We start from the raw sequence: 22500 nt of genomic DNA, 5'->3' as shown, positions 1-22500 counted from the left end.
CACATAGACAAACACATAGACAGACACATAGACAGACACATAGACAGACACACAGACAGACACATAGGCAGAAACATAGACAGACACACAGACAGACACACATACAGACACATAGGCAGACACACAGACAGACACATAGACAGACACATAGACAGACATATAGACAGACACATAGCCAGACAAATCGTCCGTACAACCGACCAACAAATGCATTGATAGTCTGCTACCTGTGCCTGTGAATGACCGCATTAAATGCCATTCCATCTCTCCATGTTGTTGTGAAGTTGAGCACTCGTACGTTCGGATATCCTTCCGTCACCGTCTGACACCACTTCAGCACCGACTCTTTAGCTGACAACGACGACTCAGGAGCTGCACTGTCAGCGATCTCTGAAATCTGTAAACACGTTTATAAATCGGGAAAACAAACGAAACCCGAACGACACGCAAATGTCACCTGAAAGTGTAAAATCAGAGTCCAGATAAGCCCAAGCGTTATCTTGGGATTTCCGTCCACGATGTGCTCCGGATGAATATTCACGACTTTCACCTAATTGATATCAATAAGATTATCAAGTCTAGATACGGAAATGTTCGTGTTTTGTTCAATGACAGTTGTAATGTGTTTTAAAGTATTCAATGTTAGCAATTTGTCTACAACACTCTTGACATGTTTATGTCAAGAATTCGTGCGATTGTAATCGTTACATGTCGTGTTACATTACAGAGAAAGATGGAATAAGATAGAACACACTCTTGAGTTGCCGTCGTTTCTAAACTCTCGTGTGTTACGCTGCCATTCGCCTGAATAAGGAAATCACCAAAGCTGCATAAACGTCACACACAAGTCGAGAAATGAGGCTCACACCACCTCACATATAACAAAGAAACTCGATTGCCGTCAACTAGTCTGCAATACTGTCTGCATTAGAACATTCAGAATCTCACGATCTGCAGTTGTTGACTATTATGATGGGCCTATTTAGGGTATAGTTGAAAGCAGCAGTGTTCTCCCCAGGCATCTCAAGACGTGGCTAAATTTTACAAGGACACGCCCAATCCCGCCATCCCCTAACTAATGCCGCCATGCCTTGACTTATGTCCGCCACGCCTTGACTGATGCCTGTCACGCCTTACTATCTATGTGTTAGGCGAGACCAGTGGATTGGGTTCTTGTTTATGCGACTAAACACCTGTTGTTGTTGTGGAAAGTCCAAAAGCAACGTCATAGAGATCGCTATGCCCAAAATATACTTATGACGTTGTTTCGAATGTGATCCGACGTCATTTGGTGGCGTATTCGTCCACATTCCAATCCGTATGTGAGCCACGCCCTCGGCAGCCGTTTGTGCCGTGCAGTCGTTATTGGTGCGTTGAGAGAATACAAAGTTGCAAGACAAAGTACATCAATGCGTCAAATTGTGTTGTTGAAGTGATAGCCCAATTTCTCGTTCTTCTAGTGGCGTTTTTGGCACCTACGGAAGCCGATCTGGGAGGCGTTACCCTACACAGGATGTAAGACAATGCACTGACTACAGACGCCAAAACGCACTTGAACAGCATCGGCCCAAACCCAAAGTTAGCGAAAGCATTGCTCAGGTTACTGTAGACACGGTCACAGTTTCGAAAATCTTGTAGATCTCCGCGAGCATGCCGATACGCTGCGAACGTCTACTAGCGTCGATATCGGCATGGAAAATTGTCACCGACTGCTTAGTGAACTTGTCTACTAGTGCTAAGTTACTAACTAAAGCTATTAAAATCGATTTTGTGATTTGGATTGGCTTGCAATATTTTGGGAGGCGCAGGTTTTCGGCATGTATGCAGATTACAAAGTAGCCCGGATAAAACGTGGGGCGCTAGCTAGAAGGCTAGTGATAGCTTGCTTGTGTTGTACTCTGTCCACGCATAGAAATGTTGTACAGCTAACGTTTTAGACCAAACACAAGCACCCTATGTTGCTCTAGCACTGCACCACAAAGCCAGCAAACGTCACTCAGATGACCACGCCTACGTTTGAAACATTCACGCCCACAAGTGCATTCCATTTAGCCACGCCTACACCGCCACGCCTTTGAGATATTCTGGGGAGAACACTGAAGCAGGTAACATCACTAATCAATGTCCCACGAGAAATTTTCACTAAACTCGTTAATCTCTCCAGAATTTACGAATGCATTGTTGAGAACCACACTTCCCTAGGATAGTGGACATCGTATCCGCAGTCTTATGTCTTATAACCAATCACAACACAGAGAGAATAAGTGTAACAAACAGTCTGACAGGTACGTTGAATAATGCAATGGACATACGCACTACACTTAAGATATTGTAAAACCAGTGGCATAACTAGCACTAGTTTCCTGTTGTGTGGAAACCACGCAAACCTTCTGAATGCAGGCGTGCACAAACACACAAACACACACACACACACACACACACACACGTGACACACACACACACACACACACACACGTGACACACACACACACACACACACACACACACACACACACACACACACGTGACATACACACACACGTGACACAAACACACACGCACACACACACACATATGGCACACACACACGCGCACATGCACACACACGCATGCGCGCACACACACACACACACACACACACACACACACACACACACACACACACACACACACACACACATGCCAAACTTCTTAAGTTCTTTGTCATGAGCAAATTGGCTGGCTGAATCATCTCTGTCCCACATACAATTGCAGCATTGCTATATATACAAATAGTTTGTACATGGCCAGTACCTAATTATGAGTACATAAGGTCTCAGCTAGTGCTAGGAGAAGATAGGATAAAGTCAGCATCTTTGCGGCCCACAATGGGTTAAGAGAGGTTCTCTGATCTAGCACTCTTCAAGTTCATTATTCAACCTCTTTGGACCACGGACAATCATCCAGTGATCTATCAAGAGTAAGCAATGACACATTGTTGGTTATCTGGTGTTTGTAACATTGTTAGCTAGCTAACTTACCTGGTGTTTGTTTAGTGACAAGCCATGTTCACAAATAAAAGCTGTACACAAGAATCACTGTACATTGTACATGTACAACTCAGTTGCTGTCATTTCTGCTTAGCTAATACGCACTCTAGAGTTACATGTGTAGCTTTTTTCTTAGCCGTTGATGACAGTGTTTCCACTGGACGATCGCCAACTAGCCAAATGCTACAAATAGAAGTTGCAGGCGATAAACTGGTAATGCCTCCTTGCCAATTTGGCTAGCTGTTACAGTGTACCATGTACGCCTTTCTCTAGATCAGATCTTGTAAACACAGTCGCTACAGCGCATTACAAATGGCAATTAGTGCAACACATTAGAGCTCTAAGGACCAAAAGGCGGATCTACCACACATGCTCTGTTTATGTCCAACACATAGTGGGCCCTCTGCGTATGGATCTTGTAAGCGTTGAACTACAAATACGCAGTGAAGATGACAGTCATGGTTCTGACGATTGCAGAAGAAAAACGGAAGCAGACCGATGGTAAAAAGCACGAGGAAGATGACATTTAATAGTGACCTCAATGATACCAAATTTTGATGATGCATGCTGAGTATAGAAGGAATGAAACTTAAGCCCAGTTCACAGTACGACGCTGGCACGAGCGTTGTGCGAGCGTCCTGGACGCTGACGATGAGCGAGCGTCAGTGTCACACTGTAAACATGTCAGGGTCCGTGACGCTCGCACGACACTAGGCGAGCATCCACAACGTTCGAATAGAGAAAAGTTCTAATCGAGCGTCCTAGCCGGAAGTGACCCAGCATCCGATGACATCACGTGCTCCGTTTCAACCAATCGAAAGTCAGTCACTGGATGGATCCGGGATATTCTATTCGCTCACATCATTGATTCGTCGATGGAAGTTTTCATTGAGTGTGTGCGTGGTTTTCCCTGCATTTGGCAAGTTCAGTCAAAGGACTACAAGGACATAAGGATGAAAGAAAACGCTTGATCGAGACTACGGCGCAGCAGCACAACAAAAGCAAAACTTCGTCGTCCATGTCTGACGCGAGTACATTGTACACACGTGGTTACTTTGCAGCGCCAGACGACTGTCACAGTCTATTCTCTGTGCAATGGACGCTCATCAGACGCAATACTGTGAATGGTACAGCGCCAGCGTCGTCGCTGACGCTTGTATGAGCGTCCTTGTCAGCGTCCAGGACGCTGTGCCAGCGTCGTACTGTGAACCGGGCTTTAAGGTTAAACTTGAATTAATAGTAATTATTGTCTTTTAGATTGTTAGATGTTTGACGTGTGGGTAATTTTTCTTGGCTCTGAAATAATGTGCTTGACTACAAATGAACAAGCTCATTTAGCCAAGTGGCTACTAACCAAAAATTTCCAGCAGAAATACTGGAACTTGATGTCCATTTATGTTTCTATAAAATCATGCCTTCCAATTTTACTGGAAACCACCTTTTGTACCCCACTAGTTACGCCACTGTATATTGTCAACAAAAATAAAATACATAAAACACAAGAACTCTTCATCATTTCTATTGTAGACTAGAGTCTAGGCCCTGCATGTGACATAAATGCAGAAAATGCTACAATACGAAGACAAACAAGAGCTTACTTGTAAGATCTCAGTTACACAAACAAGAAGCACGTACTTTACAGGTGATCATACGTTCATACGTATCCAAATGTACATGCTCAATGTTAGTCTCACGTAGCCAGACCCTTTCTGCGGCGTCATACTTGGCTACGTGAGACTAGCTCAATGTGTACAGTACCTTGTGTCTTGTCAGGCACTTGAGTGCATTTGCCACGTTCTGCATGAAGTGAAACCTCATCCTTCCTTTCTCTGGTGTCTATAAATACACACAATTCAGTCGAACTTGATCTCTTCAACAACGAAATATAAATATTATGCAGACAAACGAGATGACATGGATACTGATATAGTTGGCTACTGTTGTGGTACACAAAACCGATCGGATAAGAAAGCAGACTGTACAGTTGTTTTCTCATCACACACACACACACACACACACACACACACACACACACACACACACACACACACACAACATGCCTACAACTCTTGTGTGTAGATATCCATGCAGTGATTACTGTATTTTCTCAGCCAGGCATTTGAAATGTCCATTGAATTTGATTTGAATTAGCTGCTGATAGGCACATCAAAAGCTGAAACGTGGTGTGTGTGTCACGTGTGTGTGTGTGTGTGTGTGTGTGTGTGTGTGTGTGTGTGTGTGTGTGTGTGTGTGTGTGTGTGTGAATCTTGTTGGGTCATCATCATTCAACAAACAAAAACTAACCAAACAAAAACATTAATGCGTGTGCTGTTTTGTTTAAAACCACAAAAAGGCTTCAAACATTAATTTATTAATATCAACCAAACATCACAACTCAATTTTCCACAAAAACACTCATCTCCAACTCAACCGACCAGTTTCTCTCCCGTGAACATCTCCAGCAGCTTCAACAGCTTGCGTCCATCCCTCAAATCCTGAAACAAGTCCCTCACCTCAAGCCCCGCCTACGCACCAACCAGCACTAAACATCAACCACGAAACGACGCAACAGAAACCAACACACTCTACCTTGCCTAAATGCTTATTCACCCATTTCGTAAACGTCTTCTTCTGCACGGTGTCCCGTTCGTCTAGACAAGCGACACATAAGAGAAATGAGAAACATGAGAGAAATACGTCCGGGGTCCCATAAACCGCGCCAAACACAGAGCGAGACGCTCTGCCTATCCGCCAAGCACGCAGTTGGCGCGTGGTGGCGGTCGACAGAGCAGCCTGCGGCCCTACCTGCGAGCCGGTTGACCGCTTGCTCCATTCCAACGCTTGACGACGCGACTGCGGGCGAGAATCTACGTTGTGATGACATGAGAGAGTGACACGTCGAGGTGCTGAGGTGGACGATGGCGCGCACCTTGAAGTGCGAAGTGATGCGAAGCCCGCGGAATTTTGTTACGTATGCGTAGCGCAACCAATCAGAATGCGAGACGTTTCTATGGCGATAAATAAAAATGAAAACAAAAGTGAAGAATTTGTCAGAGTGTAGATATGAGTAGCGTGGTTTCTATGGTGATGAATGAATAATGACTGAATGAATGAATGAATGAATAAATAAAATCAAAATGTTGTAACCGGAAGTACCCGACAAGTGAGGCAGGACATGACAGGCACTGCAATTTTGAGTCGGTTTTTTTGTCAAATTAGTCACTCTAATTCTAGACACCTCACACACATTCTCAGGCGCCTGTGTTTCTCTACGGTCTACTCCTCGTGAACTCGGAAGTGAGTAATGAAGTAGAGATCACACCAGGTATGCTCATATACAGCACTAAGATCTGCTCCAGTTGAACCATGTACACCAATTATGTTAAGTGGTTTCAGTTGCTGTACACCAATTATGTTAAATGGTTTCAGTTGCTGATTTGTTGGTCTTACAAGATAATTGGATAATAACCATTGCTCCACTCATTTGTCTTTGATTTGCAAAAGTATTTTCCTTCCGTACGTATATATATATATATATATATATATATATATATATATATATATATATATATATATATATATATATATATATTATTTTTTATTTTTTATTTTTTTTGAGAGAGAGAGAGAGAAATAATATTATATTTTATAACAAACTATAATGCCGGTTTTGCCTGTTAGTAGTTTGTTATAATATATATATATATATATATATATATATATATATATATATATATATATATATATATATATATATATATATATATATATATATTATTTTTTATTTTTTATTTTTTTTGAGAGAGAGAGAGAGAAATAATATTATATTTTATAACAAACTATAATGCCGGTTTTGCCTGTTAGTAGTTTGTTATAATATATATATATATATATATATATATATATATATATATATATATATATATATATATATATATATATATATATATATATATATATATATATGCCTAATCCTAATCTGTAGGCCTTGCCATGCCCAGCAGTATATATATAGAACTTTAAAGATGCCAACATAATCCATCTATACAAGAAAAAAGGTAGTCAATCTGACTGCAACAATCACCGTGGGATCTCTTTGTTGTCTGTTGCTGGCAAAATTATGACCAGAGTTCTTCTTGATCGTCTTGTCTCAAACTTTTCAGAGAGTATCCTTCCTGAAAGCCAATGTGGTTTTCGTTCTGGTCGTGGTACGTCCGACATGATCTTTTCAGCCAGGCAGCTTCAAGAAAAGTGTCGTGAACAGCACGTGGATCTATTTATGGTCTTTATTGACTTGGTCAAAGCGTTTGACTCGGTTGATAGAACTGGCTTATGGAAAGTCCTTTTGAGGCTTGGCTGCCCGGTAAAGATTGTGAATCTAATCAAAGCCTTTCATACTGGTATGATGGCTTGTGTTGTCGAGGATGGGTCAAAGTCAGAAATGTTTGCAGTAAACGACGGAGTGAAACAGGGCACCTACTCTTTCTAGCATTTTGTTTTCCGTGGTTTTAAATGATGCCTTCAAGAACATCCGAGAGGGTGTTCGAGTTGAGTTTAGAACTACTGGAGGTGTATTCAATCTCAGACGCTTACAAGCCAAAACAAAGGTTTCTAAGAGTCTACTGAGAGAACTCTTGTTTGCTGACGATTGCGCATTAGTTGGTCACACATATGAAGACATTCAATACATTGTCAACTGCTTAGACAGATCAACTAAACGTTTTGGCTTGAGTATCAGCTTGAAAAAGACAGAAGTGCTTTTTCAACCACGTCCAGGCTCAAACTATAACCCTCCTCCAGTTATGATTGGTGATCACCCATTGTCTTATGTCAGCAATTTCAAGTATTTGGGTAGTTTCCTTTCGAATAATGCAACTGTTGATGCAGATGTCTCTCATAGGATATCAAAGGCCAGTGCTGCTTTTGGTAAATTGTACAACAGACTCTGGCAAAGGCATGAAATCAAACTGACCACGAAGGTTGCAGTTTACAAAGCAGTAGTCTTATCAGTTCTATTGTACGGATGCGAGTCATGAACCCTTCTTCGTCGTAACCTCAAAAGTTTGGAGAGTTTTCATCTGCGATGTCTTCGCCGCATATGTGGAATCCAGTGGACTGACTATATACCCAACACAGAAGTGTTATCTCGTTGTGACATCAGTGGCATTGAATCTTTTGTTATGAAATGTCAATTTCGCTGGGCTGGTCACATGTCTCGAATGCCCAATGATAGAATTCCCAAACAACTCCTTTTTGGTCGACTGGAACAGGGCCATCGTCATCAAGGTGGTCCTAAATTACGTTATAAAGATTCTATCAAGGCTAATATGAAATCTTGTGGGATTGACTTCCTGCAGTTTGAGAAACTATCCAGTGATAGAAGAAACTGGAGATCTCTCTGCCATTCATCACTCCAACAGTTTGAAGAAAATCGTATTAGACATCTTCAAGCTCAACGTCAGAAACGAAAAGAACAAATTGTTCCTACCAACAAGTCATTTGTTTGCCAATCTTGTGGAAAGGAATGCCGTTCAAAAGCAGGTGTTAAATCCCACCAGAGACACAGAGGACACTAAAGAGAGTCATCACTGTTATCAGTGGACATGCCATCATCATCATCATCATCATCATCATCATCATCATCATCATCATCATCATCATCATATATATATATATATATATATATATATATATATATATATATATATATATATTTTTTTTATATATAATAAATTTTTTTTTTTTTTATTTTTACTTTTACATTTATATATATATACAGAAATGCCAGACCTAGAGGTGTCTAACGATACCGAGATCATCGCGAAAGTCCGAAAAACAGCGAAGATATTGATGATTTTCTAAGTTCACACTCATAGGGAGACAGTAGGTCGCTCCGCAACAACATGCGGCAACAAAAATAGTCGCGTCAGCTGGCGACAAATATATTTGCAAACAACATCAACACACACATCTAAGCCGCAAATGTAATGACGTCATTGTCTAGTGCGAGTTACGTAGGCTTAGATATCCACCCTGCTGTATTACCAAATATGGAACATGTATACACTGACAGGAAGTCAGATAAGAAGTTAGTACGTACACAAATGTTGTGTTGACGTCTATAATTAGCGTATTAATTAAACATGTTTTTATAGTAGAGAATAAATTATGCCAAAATAATTGCATTGTATGCGCGAGGTGGTCTAGAATACACAGACCAACTGAGATCAAACCCCGTATATACAATCCTCGGAATCCCAACCTAAAGTATTCACGCGCATTGTTATCAATGACGGCATAAGTTTTAGTGTAGCAACTCTCGTTTTCCAAGTTGACAACTACAATACCTCTAATACTTTTCTATCTCTCGTGCGTAAGACATTGCGACGAACACCTAGAAGCGAGTGAATGTCGACTGATGTCGTCCATCTTGTTTCTCTCCAGGTACCGCAATGGATGACGACAGCGACGCTGCTACACTGACGTCCGACCGTCCAATCAGGTCGCGCGCACGTTCGCTACAATGTTGCAAATTTGCGCGACTTCCGGTCTATGTGTCTGACGTTGGCAGGTCGATGACGCTGAAGGCTGGTGATGGTGGGTACGGGTTTACACTGCAAGGCAGTGCTCCTGTCGTCGTGCAGCGAGTCGAGGCGGGAAGTGTGGCTGAAAAGGCTGGTTTGAGGGGAGGCGACGTTATCATGGAGGTGACACTTGTACTGACGGTGTCTATTTCGTTCTCTGTGAATCGTCTGTCTTATCTGTTTATTCGTATGTCCGTGTGTCTGTTTGTATATCAGGATGTCCGTCTGTCTGTTTGATTTGTGTTTCTGTGTGAAGTTATCCATTGTTATTGTTATTCCGGCCGTTTGTCTGTATACCGTCTGTCTGTTTTTAGTATCTATGTATGCATGTATCTAGGTATGTATGTATGTATGTATGTATGTATGTATGTATGTATGTATGTACAAACAAAAAAATGTATGTATGTATGTAGGTATGTATGTATGTAAAATAAGTAGTCTAATTGGTAATGGGAGGAGATACCTCTCATGAGAAAAAATGTATGATGTAATGTGTGTGTGTTTGTGTGTGTGTGTGTGTGTGTGTGTGTGTGTGTGTGTGTGTGTGTGTGTGTGTGTGTGTGGTGTGTGTGTGGTGTGTGTGTCTGTGTGTGTCTGTGTCTGTGTCTGTCTGTGTGTGTGTGTGTGTGTGTGTGTGTGTGTCTGTGTGTGTCTGTGTGTGTGTGTGTGTGTCTGTGTGTGTGTGTGTGTGTGTGTGTGTGTGTGTGTGTGTGTGTGTGTGTGTGTCTGTGTGTGTGTCTGTGTGTGTGTGTGTGTGTGTCTGTGTGTGTGTGTGTGTGTGTGTGTGTGTGTGTGTGTGTGTGTCTGTGTGTGTGTCTGTGTGTGTGTGTGTGTCTGTGTGTGTGTGTGTGTGTGTGTGTGTGTGTGTGTGTCTGTGTGTGTGTCTGTGTGTGTGTGTGTCTGTGTGTGTGTGTGTGTGTGTGTGTGTGTGTGTGTGTGTCTGTGTGTGTGTCTGTGTGTGTGTGTGTGTGTCTGTCTGTGTGTGTGTGTGTGTGTGTGTGTGTGTCTGTGTGTGTGTGTGTGTGTGTGTGTGTGTGTGTCTGTGTGTGTGTGTGTGTGTGTGTGTGTGTGTGTCTGTGTCTGTGTGTGTGTCTGTGTGTGTGTGTGTGTGTGTGTGTGTGTGTGTGTGTGTGTGTGTGTGTGTGTGTCTGTGTGTGTGTCTGTGTGTGTGTGTGTGTGTCTGTGTGTGTCTGTGTGTGTGTGTGTGTGTGTGTGTGTGTGTGTGTGTAATACAGTATGTATGTATGTATGTATGTACTATACAAAGGGCATGTGCCTATATAATTACACATGTGCATGTGCACATGCATGCGTGCGCACACACACACACACACACACACACACACACACACACACACACACACACACACACACACACACACACATTTATCAGTCTAATATCAACAGTTGTCTCCACTACAAAAGGTAATCATCTTTTACCTTTGTACAGTTAAATGGTCACAACACACATGCCGCTGATCATCATACAGTTGTGAATATCATCTACTACACCGCTGGCACACCTCTCACTCTGACTGTACAGTCACAGAATGCAGACCAAACATCGACAGTCGAGAAAGAAGACAGTCAGCAGGAAAAGCATGTACAGGTATCGATCATCGTCATACATACAGACAAACAGACAGACAGTCTGTTAAACCGTTTACATCTTTTGTTTGTGTTTCAGTTCTTGCCGGCATGGAAGGATGTTACATCACCCGTCTACACAGTGCCAAGTGCTCAAGATGAGATAGATCTGGCTTCTCTTCAGAGCCTGAGGGAAATAAGATCCTTATCTCCTGACATCAAGCTGTCACCTCAAGGAGAAGAGATGCAAGCTCTTTTGGCAAGAGGTCGGTGTGTATGTGTAGTGCAGCTGTTGTTTATGGTTTGGTTCTGGAGTGCGCTGTTTGCTAGTTGTTGTTATGAATCTCTTTGATGTTAATTAAATAAATAGGAAGGTAGATTAATTGAACACAAGCAAGGGAATAGACAACAGATGCACTGACAGACAGACAGACAGATGGACAGACAGACAGAGAGATGGACAGACAGACAGACAGATGGACAGACAGACGGACACACACACAGACAGACAGACACACACACAGACAGAGACTGACTGACAAATGGACAGACAAACAGATGGACAGACAGACAAATAGACAGACAAATGGACAGACACATAGACAGATGGACGGAAAGACGGATAGACAGACTGGCAGATGGACAGACAGACGGGCAGGCAGATGGACAGACAAATAGACAGACAGGCAAAGATGGACTGATGGACAGTTGATAGAGTGATAACTCTATTAGAAGAATCAATGGAAAAGTGCCATACTACATCTCAGAATAAACCAACACAAAAACGCTTACTTGCAACAGTAATTTTTCCACATCATCGATAACACATGCTTGTACTCTAGGACCACACAACACATTTGTCATCCAACCCGCACTTATCGACAACCCCAACGCTGCTCACGTCGTGACCTCTACCCAACCGCAGAAAGGCAACAAAACTCTGAGCAGTCGTTTGTCTCACTTGCTCCTACAAACTTCAGAGAACGGATCTCATCCTCCTACAATAGAATGCATAGGAAAGATTATCGTAATGGCAGCAATAGAGAATGCCGTTGATATCACAAAACAGTGGCCAGACAGACAAACAGATATTGAAGAAAAAATTGAAGTAGACGAGTGCATAGTTGGCAATGAGGTTGTTCAGCACGTGCCCATAAACGAGGGCACAACTAGCAATGAGGCTGTTGAGATGCCGGAAGCTTCGGGTGTCATCCAAACGAGCAGGAAACGAGGCAAACAAGATGAAATGGAAGAAATGGACGTCAGTGATGTGTTTTTACCACAAGTGAAGCGGTCGAAAGCCGAAATGCTTGTGGAATCAACACTGTGTGCATCAATAGAAGCAAACAGAGAGATGGACAGTGCAAGCGACTGTGAAGGCAGCGGCTGCAAGACATCAGACAACACGATGTCAAAGCTGATATGTGACGACACGATGATGTACGAGTCTAGTCTTGTTATTCACTCTTGTTGTGTCAAACCTGTAGACGTCACAAACAGGAGTGTCGTCCAGGAGGGAATGTTTGGGCCACACGGTATAGCTTGTGAACTAGGAAACGGTGCGGATAGGAACGGGAGTGCAGTGAGTCTGCCGAGTGTTGTGTGGCAATGGGGTGCTGTAGATGTAGGTGTGTGGCTGTCATTAATTGGGATGAAGAAGTATGAACGGGAGTTTCGTGGTATGGTGATTTAATGTTTAATTAGTATTGACGTGTGAGGTGTTGGGTTGTAGATGTCTCTGGAGCAAATTTATTGGCAATAGAGAAGCAATCGCTCTGTAAGTGTTTTTGTATTGGAGGGATGCATCTCACAATACACTAGACTATTGTATTGGAGGGATGAATCTCACAATACACTAGACTATTGTATTGGAGGGATGCATCTCACAATACACTAGACTATTGTATTGGAGGGATGAATCTCACAATACACTAGACTATTGTATTGGAGGGATGCATCTCACAATACACTAGACTATTGTATTGGAGGGATGCATCTCACAATACACTAGACTATTGTATTGGAGGGATGCATCTCACAATACACTAGACTATTGTATTAGAGGGATGCATCTCACAATACATTAGACTATTGTATTGGAGGGATGCATTTCACAATACATTAGACTATCGATTGGAGGGATGCATGTCTCATACACTATTGTATGCATCTCTTAATTAATGTGATTATTTATGACATCACTACAGATGACATGGGCATGACTAGTGAGGCTGATATACAGCATATAATGGATGCCATCACTTCGCTGAGGCAAAGTGTTTCCAGTAAACAAGAGACCCAGACACAATGCAGGAAACTTTCACGTCCAGCTTCAGGTAAGTTTGCCTTTCTCCACTCAACGTTTTCCGTCAATGTAAATCATATGCCTTCAACGTCTTTGCAGTTTATGATTGGCAGGAGGCTGATGTAACTGATTGGTTAGAGAGTTTAGGAGAACAATATACACCGCACTGTGCCCTGGCATTTCAGAAGCATGAAGTAAATGGTACGTGAGAAAAATCTCAGCTCTGACAAATGACATTGACTGTACTGTAGATTGCTCTACCCAGTTTTTCAGCCACTAAGTTGGCTCCGGGTAGTGTGCATTGTTCTCTTTTAAATGTTACATGTTTGTTTGTTTTTAAAATCTAGTCCTAGTAAACTCTCGTAGTTACAGAACTTTATATAGTTACCTTGCTAGCATTGTATTATAGATGTATGTTTGAAATGTTATTTGACAGACAGATAGACAGACAGACATAAGGACAGAGAGACAGACACACAGATAGACAGACACACAGATAGACAGACAGACAGAGAGACAGTGACAAACAGACAGGCAGGCAGCCAGACAGCTGAGTAACATATAAATGACATATGGATAGAGATAAGTTTTAGTGCCTCACCTTGGCTGTTTTCCAGGTCATGTACTATTGCGTCTAACAGACTCGTCTTTAGTTCGAATTGGAATCAATAATCCATTGCTAAGGTAGGATGGACACACACACACACACACACACACACACACACACACACACACACACACACACACACACACACACACACACACACACCAGTAACCCACATCTATTTTCAGAACATCCCTCCTCCAGCACATCATGTTGGTCAAATTTCACCAAGAAGAACTCGAACTGAAAAAACTCCTAGCAGACAGTTGATGAACACACACACAGATCGATTACCGTACCACACACTCACGGCTCACTAACCCACAAAGTACTATTTTGATATCAACAGGTAAACCACGCATAATTGCGTAATACTGTACTGTAAAGAAAAGCAAATGTAAGCAATGCAGTATGTGATGCAGTCTTCTCTACCAGTCTCCAGTTCCAAATATTCGATCCCCGAAATTCCCTACAAATTGACAGAAAGACATTCGTGCACCACTTGTAGACAGAACGTATTAGGTGTTTACCGATTCCTGGTACGATGTGGTACTGCTCGTTTACAATTGGATCTACGGCTGTTGTGATGATTTTCACCTCCGGAAAGGCATACGCGACCGTGTGGATACCTGTAGAGGTGTTTATTAGAAGGGGTGGTTGTTTGGTGAGTTTGTTGGGAGGTGATGGTGTGTGTACCTAATTCTGCTGCTATTAGAGTGACGAGTAGGATGTTTTCTGGACGAACGTCGTGGTCCTAGAATTCAGTGTCCATAGGCGGCAGACAGACAAATAGACAGAAGGATGGACGGACAGATAGAAAGACAAACAGGTAGACAGACAGAAGGACAGACAGGACAGACAGACAGAAGGACAGACAGACAGACAGACAGACAGGACTGACAGACAGAAGGACAGACAGACAGACAGACAGACAGACAGACAGGAGGACTGACTAACAGACAGACAGACATAGGACAGACAGACAAACTGACAAAAGGATGGACAAACAGACAGACAGAAGGACAGACAGACAAACAAACAGACAGAAGAATGGACAGACAGATAGAAAGACAAACAGGTAGACAGACAGACAGGAGGGGACACACACACACACACACACACACACACACACACACACACACACACACACACACACACACACACACACACACACACCACACACAAGGACACACAGGCAGGCAGACAGAAGGACACACAGGCAGGCAGGTAGACAGACCAGGGGTGTCCCCAAGATTTTGTAAACCACTGCGGAAATTGTTATAACCACGTCCACCCTAAAAGTTTTGCCCCCTCCATTCCAATTTTTATGGTTCCTCCCCCACGAGAGGTTTGCTTATACCCAGATGCCACAAAACTGTGTTGTCATGGAATGCTCAGGCACAAAATGAACAAAGTGGTTTATTTTTAGTTCATGGAAAATTTCCAGGCCTCAAGAAGCTGAGAACCTACTGTCTATTCCTGGTAAGTGTGAACTGGGAAGTGAGTAATGAAGTAGAGGTCCCACCAGGTGTGTTCATTAGAGCACTAAGAGCTGCTCCAGTTGGACCATGTTATACCAATTATCTTAAATTGTTCCAGTTGCTGATCCCTTGGTCTTACAAGATAATTGGATAATAACCATTGCTCCACCCATTTGTCTTTGAAATGCAAAAGTATTTTCGTTCCGTTTCCTTTATAGGAAAGGCTTAGATTATTTGATAAACAGAAATGCCAGACCTAGCCCGTTTCTAACAATAACAAGATGAGATCATTGAGAAGTCCAAAAAACAGCGGAGATATTGATGATTTTCAAAGTTCACACTTATGGGGAACAGACAGTAGTACATAGGATAGGAAGGGCCAGGTCGTTTGTATCACAGATACTGACCTAAATAGTGGTCAGTGGTGACAACCACTGTTATCTTTGAGTACTTGTATTACAATTAAGTTTATACATATGGCAGTCTTTGTCCTAATTGGTCTTATCTTCCAACCAAGCATCCCAGGAACTACTTGCTAACTTCCAACTTCCCAAAATACAAATACAAGTCCATTCGTTGTCTTCATAGCTAATCACTGCCTACTCATGCAGCAAAGCATGGCGGGCCTGTACCAAGTGGAAGCCAAGGCATGGCGGAGCGACGTGCCTTTTGTATGCTGGGGACAACCCTGCAGACAGACAGACAGACAGACAGACAGAAGGACAAACAGGCAGACAGACAGACAGACAGACAGACAGACAGACAGAAGGACAGACAGACAGACAGAAGGACACACAAGCAGACAGACAGAAGGACACACAAGCAGACAGACAGAAGGACAGACAGGTAGACAAACAGACATGTCCTCATGCATGGTGTGACTGCCACATGATGGGCAGGTGGACAGACACACAGACAGACTTAGTGACGAGATAGGTGAGTAAAGAAACGAAAAATGGCCGTTACCAGAAGGACCCTAATTGCCATCAGTGCCGCCGCCCCGGTGGCTATCGTAGCGTCCATGAGAATGACATGATACTGACTGATGTCCCGAGGTAGTTGTTTGAAATGAAGCTACCAATAGGTGAGAAACCTCAACAACTGATTTAATTTCGTATCCCTGTGTTTGTCTATGTGTTATGGCTGTATCTGTTGATTTGTGTGTGTTTGCATGTGTCTGTGTGTCTGTCCACCTATCTGTTGTCTGTCTGTCTGTCTGTCCATCTATCTGTTGTCCATCTGTCTGTCTGTCTGTCTGTCTGTCCATCTTTCTGTTGTCCATCTGTCTGTTGTCCGTTTGCCTGTCTGTCTGTCCATCTGTCTGTCTGTCCATCTGTCTGTTGTCCATCTAGCTGTCTGTCTGTGTGTCCATCTATCTGTTGTTTGTCTGTCTGTCTGTCTGTCCATCTTTCTGTTGTCTGTCTCTCTGTCTGTCTGTCTGTTTGTCTGTCTTTCTGCCTGTTTGTTTCTTACCTCTGGTTCATCGTTTACAGGATTAGTCTGAATCAATATGTTGCCAATCTTCACATCCTTGCAGACAGACTTTAGTGCTGGCTCAATGGTTTCTCCAGCTCGTAGTATAGAAACACCACACACTTGTCCTTTGAACTTGCAACCTTTGTATATAGTTCTCTGAGACGTCTTGACTTCAGTTGGCTATACACACCAACAAAATGTCTAGTAGTAGACGTATGTAGAGAAAGGATTGACACACACCTGCACATACACACACGTGCACACACACACACACACACACACACACACACACACACATGCACACACACACACACACATGCACACACACACACACACACACATGCACACACACACACACAAACCTCAAACGGTAGGAAAGTGAGTGCGTATTCGATCAAGATCCGTGCCAGACGCTTGGAATAAAAAACAAACTCATCCCTGATAGTATCCCTATTCCTAAAAAAACAAACAAAATTCACACCCAATATGTCATAACATTCTCTATTTCCACTGACGTGCATTACTGAGGTTACATCATAACACATTAGTATCCATCCCTGTAGGCACACAGTAGTACTCAACAGGCAGTTTGCTTGTCCTTTCCATTATTCAGTTGAAGATACACAATGATGTTATGGCATGCAATTTCAAGTCTGTTGTCTAGGAACCCATGAGGCATTACCTAGTCACACTTGAGGATATCTACTGATTGATTAAATATCTGAAGTATTAGTTACAGTTTATGTCACTGACTTGTGCTTTGCTAGAGTAACCTCTACAGGGTGGCCTCACAGCTGTATACGAACATAGAAAGGGATGAGTGTCGGACATGAGTACTAATAGTGTGGAAGACATGCCTTGCTCTTGACATCTTATCAGCTCTTTAGTAAACTGGATTTATCTGGGGACAGTTATCAGTGCATCTAGAAATATTTTGGGTGGAAATGATGCCAGATGGATACATCCTGTAGATGTAGACACAACTGAGGCATGTCCAAGCAACAGAGAAACAATAACACACACACACACACACACACACACACACACACACACACACACACACACACACACCACACACACACACACACACACACACACACACACACACACACACTTGGTATCGTTATTTCTAAGATGGTCAAGAACTGCTTGAAACATCTAGATAGATAGATAGATCTGGAAGGCACTGATAAGCTAAGCCAGACACGTTATAAATCTATAATTTACTTTGGCTGGAAATGATGCCAGACTGATGCATCATGTAGACACAACTGAAGCATGTCCAAGCAACAGAGAAATAGTAACACACACAACAGTATTACATGCCATTTTTGTGTACAAAAAACGTGTGTAGGCAAGATAGTTAAGAACTGCTTGAAACATGAGTTGCTCCACATGTTGTGTAAATCTATAATTTTGGGGCTGGAAATGATGCCAGACAGATGGATACATCATGTAGACACAACTTAGGCATGTCCAAGCAACAGAGAAACAGCAACAAACAAACACACACACACACACACCACCACCACCACCACCACCAGTACACTACATGCCATTTTCGTGTACAAAAATGTGTGTATAGGCACGATAGTGCTCCACAGATCTAGAATCATAGTGGTCAATCAAAAACCTAATGGTCAATCCTCATTTGACAAGCAATAATGTAACGACAACCACAGACCAATACACTAGGAATGTGCAACAGATGTCATGCACTAGACGTTCATTCCCTTCTTCATCTTTTTTTTCTAGTCACACTAAAGCCTCAAACACTGACTGTATGGTCACTACTGAGTATTTGGGGTGAGTGGTCCGCCCCTCCTTACCTGATTGTGGTGTGAATCCCTTGAATCTGTGGGGTTGATGGGACCTGGTGCAGGCTGTTGGGGTGCTTCTGCCCTTGATAGGCTGACACCAGCTTAGACCTAGTAACATTGTTATGACTCCAACTTCATAGAACTCTGACCATCACCTCAAACTCAAACCTCAGCTCTTCACCTCTCTGTGTATAATCAGGGTGACAAATTAGATTCACAAGCAATTTTGTGTAGTCAACGAGCACCTGCCTCTTTCAATTTCTTCTGCACATGTTGCACAATCAGATCAATAGCAACCTCATTCTCACCACCTGCAAAGCCCAATCATCATGCAATTGGTTGTGTAGCATGAGGTGTGTGTGTGTGTGTGTGTGTGTGTGTGTGGGTGGGTGGGTGTGTCTTACCTCGAGGTACGACTATGTCTGCATGCCTCATCATGGGAGCAATAAACTGATCGAAGGCCTGCACATCACGCCCCAACACACTCTCAGTCTACAAGCACTTTGCATGCATACCCTACGCACTGACCGGCTTCACAAATCTCTTGTACTGATGCAGCACGCTCTGCAGGTCGCGTCCTCGCTCTGCAATATCCCTCCGCAATCTAATAGACAGACGCAGTGACATACACACACACGACCTCAAATCTCACACCACTGAGTCATCAGTGACGCAGTAGGCAAGCTAACATGATGACCTTCTGGATAGCCTCGTGTCAGCATCAGTATCCACGAACACCTTCATGTCCATCAGCTGGAAAAATTAAAACCACAACACCATAAGTGTCTAGATTTCTTAGGGGCCAAACCACTTCCGGGTTGGTCTAATGGTGTACTGTGCATGAGAATGTGAATTGGATTGTATATTATGATGAGTGCAGTTTCAATTACGGATATTAATTAAAACTCGACGTGTAGACGCACGAGTGCCGGTAGCATCCGAGCGGACACGTTTGCTCGAGAGTTTGTCTTTGGAAGTTGCGCGTCTAATTGCGTCCGTTCTCAAGTCTAAAAATACCCGCCCACCAGTAGTTCGCATCCTCGAGCTATTCTCGGTGTACGCAATATACACGTAATCGAATTAGAAGTTGTGGTGCAGACCCGGAAGTGAGCGAGGGATATAAGGGAGTAGGTTGAGTGGGTGCGCTAGTTCCTTGCTCGGGCTGGCTGTGTGTTGTGTGATGATGTCGATGATGTCGAGCTCTCTCTGCTGTATTGTGACCGAGTTCTGGTCCGAGTGCGACGTGATTCAGTGCTTCGTGTCGAAGCATGCGACCGGGCACGAGCTGCTCAACAAGGTGGGTGTAGAGACGAGCATGTGACTGGCTGTTGGTGTGTGTCTGGTCGGATCTATGGGGTCGACGATTGGATTTTGGGTTGATCGTTGGCTTGGTGGGTTGTATGGTCGTTGGCTTGTTGTACTAGCTGCCTGTTGGGTTGATCTCCGGCTTGGTGGGTTGCATGCATGCATGATCACTGGCTTGTTGTAGTCGCTGCCTGTCTGGTTGCATGATCATTGCCTTGGTAAGTTGATCTCTGGCTTGGTGAGTTGATCTCCGACTTGGTCAATTGATCTCTGACTTCGTGGGTTGATCTCTGGCTTGGTGGGGTGCTTGCATGCATGATCACTGGCTAGCTGCAGTCACTGCCTGTGGGGTTAATTGCATGGTCGTTGGCTTGATGGCTTGATCATTGCCTTTTTGGTGTGTGCACAGGTGTGTGATGTGTTGGGTCTTGTCGAGCGCGACTACTTCGGTCTCAGCTACACAGGGCCGGACGGACGCGTTTGGCTCAACCTCCGCAACTCCATCCGATTACAAGTGGGAGAGCATGCACGCGAGCCGTACACGTTCGAGCTGAGAGTGAAGTTCTTTGTCAATCCATCACAGCTGCTGCAGGACAGAACCAGGTATGTAATGGTGGTTTGCGACCTTTAGAAAAATGCATGAGGCGGCCATGTTTTCGGATGCTAACTTGTTTGGTAAGCTTCCGAATGTTTATGTGGGAGGCCAGAGCGATGCAATAGACATGATGCCTCTAGTCATGCCACGCCCACTAAATCTTTTTGTCTGTCCCAGGTCTCGATTCTATCACGATCTGAAGCGCCACTTGAGAACTGGAAAGTTTCGATTCTCGGACAGCAACAGCTTGGCGCGCCTCGTCGCTCTCGCATCACATACAGACTTTGGGTTTGGTTCGAATCCGAATCGAGGAGCAACCCATCGGTGCTACTGTATGGAGGGAGAGTGGAGCGAGTCGTTGGAGACTGCCGTTACTCTGCAGCGAATTCGGATTAGTCAGTATACTCGACAGGAGGCGATCAACGAGTTCCTCAAGATCATTGCTGATCATCCAGCTTATGGAGTCGAGACACACACACTCGATGCGAACAAGAACAACGAGAGAATCGCGATCGAGTTGGGAATGAGAGACTTATACTTTGTCAATAGGAAAGGACAGACAGAGCGTGGGTAGGAGGATATCAAATCTATTTTCAGACTTTTGTGGTGACTGACTTCCCGCTAATTCTATTCTAGATTTCCACTAAAAGAAGTCACTTTTGCAACAGCAAACGGCAAGCAAATAAACGTGGCATATCAGGTTGAAGATGGCAAGCTGAGGAAGGAGTCGTTCTACTTGCGATCGAACGAGTCGGCAGCGAATTTGGAACGAGCGATCACCGAGCGTCACATCTTTTATCATCGCTTGAAGGTTAACTTCACTGAGACCCCTCGATTTGCGAGTTGTGTGGACACCATTGGAAGCAAGTTGTACTCCCAGTGGAAGAGCCATCGACGAATCTACAAGTACGACGTCACTCGTACGTCCAGAGAAGCGTTCTTCGTCTACTGGGACAAACTCTACCAACAACGACAATACAGTGTAACACAATTCAACGACTTCGACGATATCTATATCTCCGAGGAACACTTGGCTCTCAATAGAAACACGTCACCGCTTACTTCTCACTCTCACACACACAGAGAGAGAAGCAACAGCATGGAGACAAACTCGATGAACCTTGGAAGCTCAACCGATCTCACAAGCTCATCGGAAAGCATCGATCAACCCGTTTCGATGTCCAGATCCAACTTGGAGTGTAAGGTCTGCATGGCGAGGATGCTAGACACCGTGTTCTGTCCGTGTGGCCACGCTGTATGCTGCAGATCGTGTGCACTGCGATGCAAATCGTGTCCAATATGCAGAGCACACGTTCACCTACTGCAGCAGCTCTATCTGCCTATCATGTAGGCTCGATGACAGACTCACATCGAACTAAATACTAACTAATCACCTAATCACGGAGTCTAGATTTCTAGCATAAGTAGCCATTTCTACTAATATTATTTGAATACCAAATACATGAGAACACAGAGACCCACACTGTGACCCACCTCTGTAAGCCGTCTGTTTGCGAACGCGAGAATGCCTTCGAAAATCACCACATCACCACCATAGATGTTCCTCTGTTGACAAACATTGTCGACATTCTCGTCACCAACATGATTCACAACTTACGTGCGCTTTGCTCCGGCTGTGAGTGGAGAAGTCATAGATCGGTATCTGCACATTCTTACCTTCTTTCAGCTTCTCAAATGTCTCAATCAAAAGCTC

The 22500-nt window shown here is 43.5% G+C and overlaps 4 protein-coding genes across 4 annotated transcripts in view; 2 read left to right on the top strand and 2 right to left on the bottom strand.

The window, feature by feature from the left end:
* The window catches only part of LOC134183115 (microtubule-actin cross-linking factor 1, isoforms 1/2/3/4/5-like), a 41297-nt gene extending 35139 nt beyond the window's left edge, over window positions 1-6158 (bottom strand). Inside the window, exons 1-6 of the mRNA XM_062650580.1 lie at window positions 5835-6158; window positions 5619-5680; window positions 5465-5554; window positions 4788-4865; window positions 458-550; window positions 228-397 (exon numbers count right to left, since the gene is read on the bottom strand). Coding sequence (XP_062506564.1) covers window positions 228-397; window positions 458-550; window positions 4788-4865; window positions 5465-5554; window positions 5619-5680; window positions 5835-5913 — 572 coding nt within the window. The 5' untranslated portion in view covers window positions 5914-6158. The remainder of the gene's footprint in view (window positions 1-227; window positions 398-457; window positions 551-4787; window positions 4866-5464; window positions 5555-5618; window positions 5681-5834) is intronic.
* Window positions 6159-6269: 111 nt separating this feature from the next.
* Window positions 6270-14534, top strand: LOC134183685 (uncharacterized). Its single transcript, XM_062651272.1, has 11 exons — window positions 6270-6354; window positions 9474-9531; window positions 9601-9736; window positions 11064-11222; window positions 11301-11466; window positions 12043-12879; window positions 12933-12977; window positions 13408-13536; window positions 13605-13706; window positions 14123-14189; window positions 14298-14534. Exons 2-11 carry the CDS (start codon window positions 9482-9484, stop codon window positions 14377-14379), a joined length of 1773 nt encoding a protein of 590 aa, XP_062507256.1. The 5' UTR covers window positions 6270-6354; window positions 9474-9481; the 3' UTR covers window positions 14380-14534.
* LOC134183689 (uridine-cytidine kinase-like 1) overlaps window positions 14425-22500 on the bottom strand; it is a 12084-nt gene continuing 4008 nt past the window's right edge. Inside the window, 13 exon segments of the mRNA XM_062651276.1 lie at window positions 14425-14578; window positions 14640-14738; window positions 14806-14863; window positions 16557-16664; window positions 17064-17246; window positions 17429-17522; window positions 18896-19028; window positions 19132-19197; window positions 19291-19348; window positions 19415-19490; window positions 19584-19639; window positions 22281-22352; window positions 22405-22500. The exon segment at window positions 22405-22500 is cut by the window's right edge and continues 14 nt beyond it. Of these exon segments, the coding sequence (XP_062507260.1) occupies window positions 14538-14578; window positions 14640-14738; window positions 14806-14863; window positions 16557-16664; window positions 17064-17246; window positions 17429-17522; window positions 18896-19028; window positions 19132-19197; window positions 19291-19348; window positions 19415-19490; window positions 19584-19639; window positions 22281-22352; window positions 22405-22500 (1140 nt within the window). The 3' untranslated portion in view covers window positions 14425-14537.
* On the top strand, window positions 19656-22262 carry LOC134183686 (E3 ubiquitin-protein ligase MYLIP-like). Its single transcript, XM_062651273.1, has 4 exons — window positions 19656-20183; window positions 20601-20794; window positions 20964-21356; window positions 21423-22262. The coding sequence occupies exons 1-4, from the start codon at window positions 20067-20069 to the stop codon at window positions 22135-22137; spliced, it is 1419 nt and encodes a 472-aa protein (XP_062507257.1). The 5' UTR covers window positions 19656-20066; the 3' UTR covers window positions 22138-22262.

Source organism: Corticium candelabrum, chromosome 8 (assembly GCF_963422355.1).
Source record: "Corticium candelabrum chromosome 8, ooCorCand1.1, whole genome shotgun sequence".
Lineage (NCBI taxonomy): Eukaryota > Metazoa > Porifera > Homoscleromorpha > Homosclerophorida > Plakinidae > Corticium > Corticium candelabrum.
The sequence above is the reverse complement of the archived record's forward strand: the minus strand, read 5'-3'. Positions and strand labels throughout refer to the sequence as shown.

Excerpts from the sequence above, each read along its gene's own strand:
- LOC134183685 (XM_062651272.1), top strand. The coding sequence starts at position 9,482 with ATGGATGACGACAGCGACGCTGCTACACTGACGTCCGACCGTCCAATC. Across the intron at positions 9,737-11,063 it reads GAGGCGACGTTATCATGGAG|TTAAATGGTCACAACACACA; the intron begins GTGACACTTGTA and ends ACCTTTGTACAG. Across the intron at positions 12,978-13,407 it reads AATAGAGAAGCAATCGCTCT|ATGACATGGGCATGACTAGT; the intron begins GTAAGTGTTTTT and ends ACATCACTACAG.
- LOC134183686 (XM_062651273.1), top strand. The coding sequence starts at position 20,067 with ATGATGTCGATGATGTCGAGCTCTCTCTGCTGTATTGTGACCGAGTTC. Across the intron at positions 20,795-20,963 it reads CTGCTGCAGGACAGAACCAG|GTCTCGATTCTATCACGATC; the intron begins GTATGTAATGGT and ends TGTCTGTCCCAG. Across the intron at positions 21,357-21,422 it reads AAAGGACAGACAGAGCGTGG|ATTTCCACTAAAAGAAGTCA; the intron begins GTAGGAGGATAT and ends ATTCTATTCTAG.